This window comes from Lepidochelys olivacea (assembly GCF_965140295.1).
Source record: "Lepidochelys olivacea isolate rLepOli2 genome assembly, chromosome: 6".
In the NCBI taxonomy this organism is placed as follows: Eukaryota; Metazoa; Chordata; order Testudines; family Cheloniidae; genus Lepidochelys; species Lepidochelys olivacea.
In genome coordinates this window covers 95,717,531-95,726,700 of record NC_140416.1, presented here as the reverse complement: position 1 = coordinate 95,726,700, position 9,170 = coordinate 95,717,531, and the positions used below count along the sequence as shown (strand labels likewise).

Below are 9,170 nucleotides of genomic sequence, written 5' to 3'. Positions count from 1 at the left end.
GAGGGGGGATTTGATAGCTGCTTTCAACTACCTGAAAGGGGGTTCCAAAGAGGATGGCTCTAGACTGTTCTCAATGGTAGCAGATGACAGAACGAGGAGTAATGGTCTCAAGTTGCAGTGGGGGAGGTTTAGATTGGATATTAGGAAAAACTTTTTCACTAAGAGGGTGGTGAAACACTGGAATGCGTTACCTAGGGAGGTGGTAGAATCTCCTTCCTTAGAGGTTTTTAAGGTCAGGCTTGACAAAGCCCTGGCTGGGATGATTTAACTGGGAATTGGTCCTGCTTTGAGCAGGGGGTTGGACTAGATGACCTTCTGGGGTCCCTTCCAACCCTGATATTCTATGATTCTAAGAAAAGAGCACGTACACTGGAACAGGTGGCCTTTTCCAGTTCCTAAAGTTTCTTATAATTAATCATAACCTTTGTTTAGCCTCTTCAGTTGTGCTGTTCCAATACAGCAAAGACAGTTACTTATTTCTCACAGATACTTCAGGATGAGCTGGATCAGGAAGATGAATGGCAGTAATTTAAGGGGAAAAGTAGCAAGATGTGACTTATCCATATGTATTCTCAGGCCCAATCTATTTAGGTAAAATGTTGAACCAACTAATTATATACTTAAAAATACTGAAGTGTAAGATAGTTTAGGATACCAGGACGATGTCAAGCAACCCACAGTGCTTCCCTCTGGTATTAACCCCTCTTTTAAAGGTGGTACTGTTAGGCTAGGCTGGAGACACCTTGGTGCAGCTACATACAGCATGAAGCTTGCTCAGCTACTGTTCAGGCTGTAGCTGTACTATGGATAAACAAAGAACTTCAGTCTCTCAGTTTGCCAGTGCAGTACGTTTCATGTGTATAAATAAAAACCTGCCCTATCTACATGCCTGATGTTTTAGCCAAAAACTCCTGATCATGAACTAAAGCCCAACTCTCGTCAGTTTATTAAAATAAAAATATACGCAGCACTTTAAATCAAGGCTTTCCTCAGTGCAGGAAACTGAGCTGTACATTTTAGTGTTGTGCAGTTTGACAACTGTTGCAAAATCTCCACCCTCCTAAAATATCAACTGAGTCATGAACATCCAGATTAAAACAGTGTACCAACAAAGCCAGCCGACTGCAGCAGTTACCGAAAGATATCCTTTCTTAACCTCCTGCCATCTTGCTGGGTAAGTAAAGACTGCCGGTTGCTATTATGGGAGAAGTCCCACTGCTTTCTACAGCAGGTAAAGACAGGGTAGAAAAAAATCTGGCGTATTAACACAGGAAAGAAGGGAGTGAAAGGAGGAGGGAGCACCTCCTAGCAGCCAGTCACTGGCACAGAGAAATGCTCATGTTTCAGACTGTGACTGTATGTACATAGGTCATTCCTATGTAACTGGATTTGAAGAGGGGTTCATCTCCTCTTGGGTATTTAGGACAACCTTGAACAATGGACTAGGAGTGCCAAGAAATGCAGAAATCCCCTTCAACGTGGATGCAAGAGACTCCATGTTCATGCTGCACATTTCCTGCAGACACTAAACTCTGTGTCTTGTTTTTTGATGCTAATCAATCCTAAATTCTCCCTGCAAAGTGATACTGAAATGTTCAGTTACAGCTTAAGCTGTGATCTTAGCCCTTGGTGGCAAAAGCTTATTGTATCACAACTGTGCTTTAAATGTTTCAGTTATTGCACTCATTTATTATAAAAAACAAAGAATAAATAATATAAATTATTACCTCTCTAATAATCCTAAAAATGTCTCTAATTTTAGTATTTTCAACAGTTATTTCCAAATTAGACACTTAGCTGAAATATATAAAGTCCTTTTTAACCAGTGACATTTGACACACTACAGGTGTATGTTAGTACATGGATCAGTTAAAGCCTGATTAAAAATACTTGTATTCCTGCTGGAGAGGCTATAGCAGTGTCCAAAGAGAAAAGTTAAAGGTAAAATGAATGATTCACTAGCATTTATTTAACAAATGTCAGCTCTCTGCAACAGTCTACTGTCCTGTTCTGCAGCTAGTTCTTGTCTACTACTTTACATAGAGGAAATTTGAAGGGCCTCTGCAAAGTTTTCCTCAAGATCATCAAGTTCCTTATTTGATTCAAAGTCACTGTCACAAGTGGTTGAGTTCAGTGTTGGCTCAAATGTGTGTGAAATACCTGAGGCTTCTTCAGATTGCACTGAAGAGTAAGGATCTGTTCCAACACTCACCACTTCAGTTATATCTTTTGAAAAGATATCCTTGTCATGCATCTGCTTTGACATTTCACTGTGTAAGGAGTGGTTTAGTTTGTCTGTCTCCTTTGATAATAAATCCATGGCTTTTAGGAACTCTTCACTTTTTGTAGTCTTATTTTGTTTCCAGTTTTTGCTGGTAAACTGGAGCTGGTCCAAGGTCTCAAATCTTTCCAGATCAAATGGGTCAATCACTTCCATGCTGCCATTGACTCTCTCAGATTTCTCTGTGCTGCACCCCACGTCGACTTTGAGAACATCCAGTAGGTGGCGCATTTTGTTCTAGAATTTAAGGGAAGAAATAAGGTTCTTAATCACTTATGGCCCACTGCACAGCTGCCTGCAGTCTTAAGACAGGATCTGTAACAGATTTCATAGTCCAAATAGCTGAATGTATTAAGAATTTATTTTCAAATTAGTATGTTCCATATAGTTACATTTTTGAGGAAATACAGGATGCATAAAATCAAGTAACTTAATTATTCTTATAATTACTTTGTAGCAAACAATCAACTTGCTGAAATAACTGTTACCCACTGTGTGAAAGTATGCATGATGTGGGTGATCTAGAAAGGTCACAATTCCCACTTGCACCGCTGACAAAGTACCAGCACACAATCTCTCATTCAAAAGGTGGATCTGTATTGAGGGTTATGATTACATCTGCAGCATTTTTAAAAGTGCACTGTGGAAAGACCTCTCTGAAGTCACATACATGGACTGAGAACATTACACACTGTGTTTGGAAAACGAACATACCTCATCCAAACGGTGCTTATTTTGCTCTATGTGACGCTCAAACAATCTCTCCAAAGCCCTAAAAATAAATAAATAAGTAAGGCTCAGGCAGATCATTATTTTGAGGAGAGAAAGATACAATGTCCTAAACAAGCGTATATGAGTAAAGGATCCAAGCTCCAGAGTCTTCATGCATTTACTAAGGGGAAATAATCATATTGCCCTCATTATACTTTGTCACAAAGGGGCCAACATTGTGTTTACATGCTAACAGACATTTGCTCAGTGGGCCAAGCCTTGTCATAGGGCTGAATGAGAACACTAACTGATGTACCCCTTGCTCTGTCTTAGCCAGTCTCAGCTCAGGTAGAGTGAGCGGACGCCACAGGCTGAAGCATTCACAATCCCATAACTCCTCGCCATAGTCGCTGCTTGTCAAGGTTCCATCCCCACTCTGCATTCTAGGGTACAGATGTGGGGACCTGCATGAAAGACCCCCCTAAGCTTATTCTTACCAGCTTAGGTTAAAAACTTCCCCACGGTACAAACTTTGCCTTGTCCTTGAACAGTATGCTGCCACCACCGAGTGTTTTAAACAAAGAACAGGGAAAGAGACCACTTGGAGACATCTTCCCCCAAAATATCCCCTCAAGCCCTACACCCCCTTTCCTGGTGAAGGCTTGATAATACTCCTCACCAAGTGGTACAGGTGAACACAGACCCAAACCCTTGGATCTTAAGAACAAAAAGGTAAAAGAATCACCTCTGTAAAATCAGAATGGTAAATACCTTACAGGGTAATCAGATTCAAAACATAGAGAATCCCTCTATGCAAAACCTTAAGTTACAAAAAGACACAAAAACAGAAATATACATTCCCTCCAGCACAGCTTATTTTACAGGCCATTAAACAAAAGAAAATCTAAAGATTTCCTAGCTAGATTACTTACTAATTTAACAGGAGTTGTAAGGCTGCATTCCTGATCTGTTCCCGGCAAAAGCATCACACAGACAGCCCAAACTCTTTGTTCCCCCACCTCCAGATTTGAAAGAATCTTGTCCCCCCATTGGCCATTTTGGGTCAGGTGCCTGCGGGGTTACATTAGCTTCTTAACCCTTTACAGGTGAAAGGATTTTGCCTCTGGCCAGGAGGTATTCTATAGCACTGTATACAGAAAGATGTCAGAGTAACAGCCGTGTTAGTCTGTATTCACAAAAAGAAAAGGAGTACCTTAGAGACTAACCAATTTATTTGAGCATAAGCTTTCGTGAGCTACAGCTCACTTCATCGGATGCATACCGTGGAAACTGTAGCTCACGAAAGCTTATGCTCAAATAAATTGGTTAGTCTCTAAGGTGCCACAAGTACTCCTTTTCTTTATACAGAAAGGTGGTTACCCTTCCCTTTATATTTATGACACTGCTGATGTGCAGAGGTACAAGCATAATCCTATACTCCCAGCAGACCCCCTGTCCCAGGCCTGGGGAGGGGGAAGAGACAAAACACAGCTTCTGCAGCTCGCTATGGCAAGGGAGAGAAGATCCCTGAGGCCCCCTGTCATGGCCTGTGGGGAAGGTGCAGAGAGAACCTCTGGTCCCTTCTTCAGAGACTGGGGAGAAGAAACTGTGAGGAGAGAGTCAGGAAGGAGATGCTGCTAGGGCATCCCTGTCAGGGCCAGGATTGGTATGGGCTGTGCCCCTCTGCTCCACTTGATTTGAAGTGGGGGAACGAGAAAGTGGAGTAGAAGGGTAGAGAATGTGCATGAAGGAAAGAGTGGGGGGTATGAGGAAACAGATTGAGAACAGAAAGAAAAAAGAATTAGTGAGAGTGAGGGAAAGAAAGGAGAGACTGGAAACAGGGAAAGAGAAAGAGAACGGGCTGGTTGTTGGGGATGAGAAATGAGAGACAGAGGAAGAGAATTCAGTGCACAGACAGAATTTAACAGTAAGGGAGAATAAACATTGGAACAACTTTCCAAGGGACATGGTGGATTCTCAATCATTTGAGGTCTATAAGATTGGAGATCTTTCTAGAAAATACGTTATAATTGAAACAGAAATTATGGGCTTGATGCAGAAATTACTGGGTGAGGTTCCTTGCTTTGTGTTATATAGGAGGTCAGCCTAGATTATTACAATGGTCCCCTCTGGCCTTAAAATCTATGCATCTCTGATAGGAGAAGAGTGACAAGAGATGAAAGAGGAGAGGAAGAAAGAGAGCAGACTATGAAGATGTGCCAAGATCTACAACAGAAGTAAAAGTAAAGGAGAGAGAATGAGAGCAAAGGGAAGTTATGTTTTTAGAACTGTATTTAATAGGAGGTTAAATGCCAAAATCTTATTATAAAAATGTCACCAGGGTCAGAGATACTGCACTCCACACTGCTTACAGAATCCAGTCTGTTTTGAGCCCAGTCCCTACAAACCCTAAAACAAAGATATCTAACCTGTTGGAAAATAATCCAAGCTTCAGAATTTCATCTGTTACATCTTCAATGAAACTCAAATACCGAAGCTCTTCTTCTCTGCACAGAGAACAGAAAATCCAGTCTGAATGTTTAAAAGTAGAGACATCTGTCACACAACAGAGCAAGAAGCTCTACCTGCTAAGGGAAATTACTTAGCAAATACCATGGAGAAAATGGAAACCCTTATAGCTCTTGGGACCAATTTAGCTTCTTGTCTTACAGAAGAGGCTGATGGGACACAGTTACTTAGGCCCCATGTTTAGGGTGAATAAAAATAGGCTCTGTATAAAGTACAATGATATCTGCAGAAATGTTGCCAAGGTTCCTCCCCCACCCTGAACTCTAGGGTACAGATGTGGAGACCCGCATGAAAACCTCTTAAGCTTACTTTTACCAGCTTAGGTTAAAACTTCCCCAAGGTACACATTAATTTTATCCTTTGTCCCTGGATCTCCACTGCCACCACCAAACTCTAACTGGGTTTACTGGGAAACATAGTTTGGACACATCTTTCCCCCCAAAATCCTCCCAACCCTTGCACCCCACTTTCTGGGGAAGGTTTGGTAAAAATCCTCACCAATTTGCATAGGGGACCACAGACCCAAACCCTTGGATCTGAGAACAATGAAAAAGCATTCAGTTTTCTTACAAGAAGACTTTTAATAGAAGTAAAGAAATCACCCCTGTAAAATCAGGATGGTAGAGATCTTACAGGGTAATTAGATTCAAAACATAGAGAATCCCTCTAGGCAAAACCTTAAGTTACAAAAAGGACACACAGACAGGGATAGTCATTCTATTCAGCACAGTTCTTTTCTCAGCCATTTAAAGAAATCATAATCTAACACATACCTAGCTAGATTACTTACTAAAGTTCTAAGACTCCATTCCTGGTCTATCCCCAGCAAAAGCAGCATATAGACAGACACAGACCCTTTGTTTCTCTCCCTCCTCCCAGCTTTTGAAAGTATCTTGTCTCCTCATTGGTCATTTTGGTCAGGTGCCAGCGAGGTTATCTTTAGCTTCTTAACCCTTTACAGGTGAGAGGATTTTTCCTCTGGCCAGGAGGGATTTTAAAGGGGTTTACCCTTCCCTTTATATTTATGACAATTGTCAAGCTTTATGTTAACTTCCTGCTCTTGTATAAACTAGTCCAGAGCTCCTGAGGTGGGCAGTCCTGCAGGAGGGGTGACAGATCACAACCTGCTTTGTGCTGTGAGATCTGGAAAGGGCCAACACTGCTCAAGAAATGGGTAGTGCTAGCCAGGTAGGGGGCGAAGACATGATGCAGCGCAATGCTCTGATTCAGCAGCTTTCACAGGGGTTTCTAGGGAACTTCAGTTGCTACTCTGTGGTGGGAGGGCAGTGTTTACACTGAAAACCTCCCTTACTTCAGGATAACATTTCCCTGTTCTGCAAAGGCATTGCTGGTGCAGGGAGAGGTAATGTATACACCTCGGAGCCAACTTCACTCATTCTGATCCTTTCTTTTTAAATTTCAATGGAAACAGCTCTTTAGCAAGGCAAAAACATTCCTCTGCAGTGTCTGCAACCCAAATGTTGCAGCATTCAGCTAGTGCAGGAGAATCAGAGAATGAAACTCACTAGCACCTAGCACAACAGGTCCTGCTCCATGACCAGGGCTCCTAGTCACTATGGTAATACAAGGAATAATAATAACAGTCAATTTTAATTGTAGAGTCAGAGAGATACAGAAAGAAAAACAACACCCTGAGTAGAAAGTTCATCAGATTAACATATTTTCAGTGCTAACAGGCAAAGATTTTACTAGTAACGATGCTAAGGAATTTTTTACACAAGAGTTTTAGCCTGTAATTACTCCAGGAAGAACATGGGAACGCTAAACTGTTCAAACAGCTAAGCATTAAAAGTATTCCTCAGTGGCACGTGCAAGCAGCTGTCATTAAGAAATATGTAAGATAATTAATCAGGCATCAGCATAAAAATATATTGATGTAATGTGTTGTAAAATTTCCTTTCAAGTAAACAAATAATATAGCTAAAATGAGTTGCTTGGATTATGGGAGTTCAACATCACAACTGCTTGAAGAGTGTTGAGGTGTTGTGGACCTCTTTGGCTAAAATTCCTTAGAGCCAGTGGTGATGCCAATCACTATGGCTGGGAGAGCCTCCAAAAGTTTGGAATTCTGTTGAGACATCCTAATAATAATGACAAGAACAAGAACACAGTAATATGTTCCCCTTCTATAGCATCTTCCAAGGATTCCCAAGTGCTTTTCAGTCAAGTCCTCTTCAAGATAGGGAAGCATTATCATTCCTTTTATAGATGGGGAAACTAAGATATAGAGAAATTATGTGACTTGCAAGTCAATGTAACAGCTGGGAATATAATTCCAATCTCTGACTCCAGGGTCTCACCAGGTTTCTGGCCAGAAATACTAGGAGAATGGTTTCCCTCATGATCAGTTCTGTTCCTGCATACACACTGGAAATAACAACAATCAACCAACTTATCCATATGTTTCAGAACTTCAAAAAAGGTTGGGTTCTAAAAAGGAGTGAAGGATTGGCGCAGGAGTTCTGACTTTATCTGGACGGGGCTGTCCATCCCTACAAGTACAAGACCAGGAAGGAGATCTGGATTCTATTCCTGGCTTTAGCCCCTTCTGAACCCAGTTGCCACATCTATGAAATGGGGATAACTATCTAGTTCACCAGGGGATTGTAATGCTCAGTTCACTGATGTCTGCAAAACACTTTATGATATTCAGATGGAAGGGTCTATGAAAGTGCAAAATACTACTAATGCCTCTCTGAATATCCTATTTCTTCAAAGTGCTTTCCTCTTCATTCCTATTGCATGTAAAAGGGGATCTTTGTTTTCAGAAGTTTCTCTGTTCCTGCTACTTGTTCTCCACCTGATGCCTGTTTGCAACATTACACTTCGGTTGCTCTGGAAATGTTTGTTATATATGTATGTTGTCAATACAAAGAAAAGACCATGGTATCAAGGGGGGAACTAGTAGCAGGAGCTCTACAGAAACAAAGGTCCCGTCTTCATAGAAATATTCCGAGTAATAAACAAGAATAGCAGAATCTAGTCACTTTTTCCCAAAAAAGTTGTAGCTAGTTTTCCTGATTTTTAGAGCTGTGGGGGATACTTCACATGCTGTCAAATGGATTTCTTTATTTGTAGCCATGTCAGATCCAGATCAGACTCTGATGTGATAGTTTATTACAGTGCCTCATTTATTGTTTTAACATAGGAACATAAGAATATCAATACTGGGTCAGACCAATGATCCATCTAGCCCAGCATACTACCTTCTAACAGTTACCAGTGCCAGATGCTTCAGAGTAAATGAAACAGAATATGGCAATTATCGAGCAATCCATTCCCTGTTGTCCAGTTCCAGCTTCTTGCAGTCAGCGGGTTAGGGTCACCTAGAGCATGGGTTAGTATCCCATACCACCTTGGCTCATAGCTATTGAAAGACCTACCCTCCATGAATTTACCTAATTCTTTTTTGAACCCAGTTATGCTTTCGGCCTTCACAACATCCCCTGGCAACGAGTTTCACAGGTTGACTGCACTGTGTGAAGAAATACTTTCTTATGTCAGTTTTAAACCTGCTTCCTATTAATTTCATTGGGTGACCCCTGGTTCTTGTTTTATGTGAAGGGGGTAAATAACATTTCCTTATTCACTTTCTCTACACTACTCATGACTTTATAGCCCTCTATCA

At 41.2% G+C, this 9,170-nt stretch overlaps 1 protein-coding gene across 5 annotated transcripts in view; it reads right to left on the bottom strand.

The window, feature by feature from the left end:
* Positions 1-1,947: 1,947 nt before the first annotated feature.
* Positions 1,948-9,170, bottom strand: part of SPATA7 (spermatogenesis associated 7) — a 77,200-nt gene continuing 69,977 nt past the window's right edge. For all 5 annotated transcript variants that reach the window (XM_084629945.1, XM_084629944.1, XM_084629948.1 and 2 more), the window contains 3 exons: positions 5,422-5,499; positions 2,996-3,053; positions 1,948-2,518 (listed from right to left, as the gene is read on the bottom strand). In XM_084629945.1, coding sequence (XP_084486071.1) covers positions 2,036-2,518; positions 2,996-3,053; positions 5,422-5,499 — 619 coding nt within the window. In that variant the 3' untranslated portion in view covers positions 1,948-2,035. The remainder of the gene's footprint in view (positions 2,519-2,995; positions 3,054-5,421; positions 5,500-9,170) is intronic.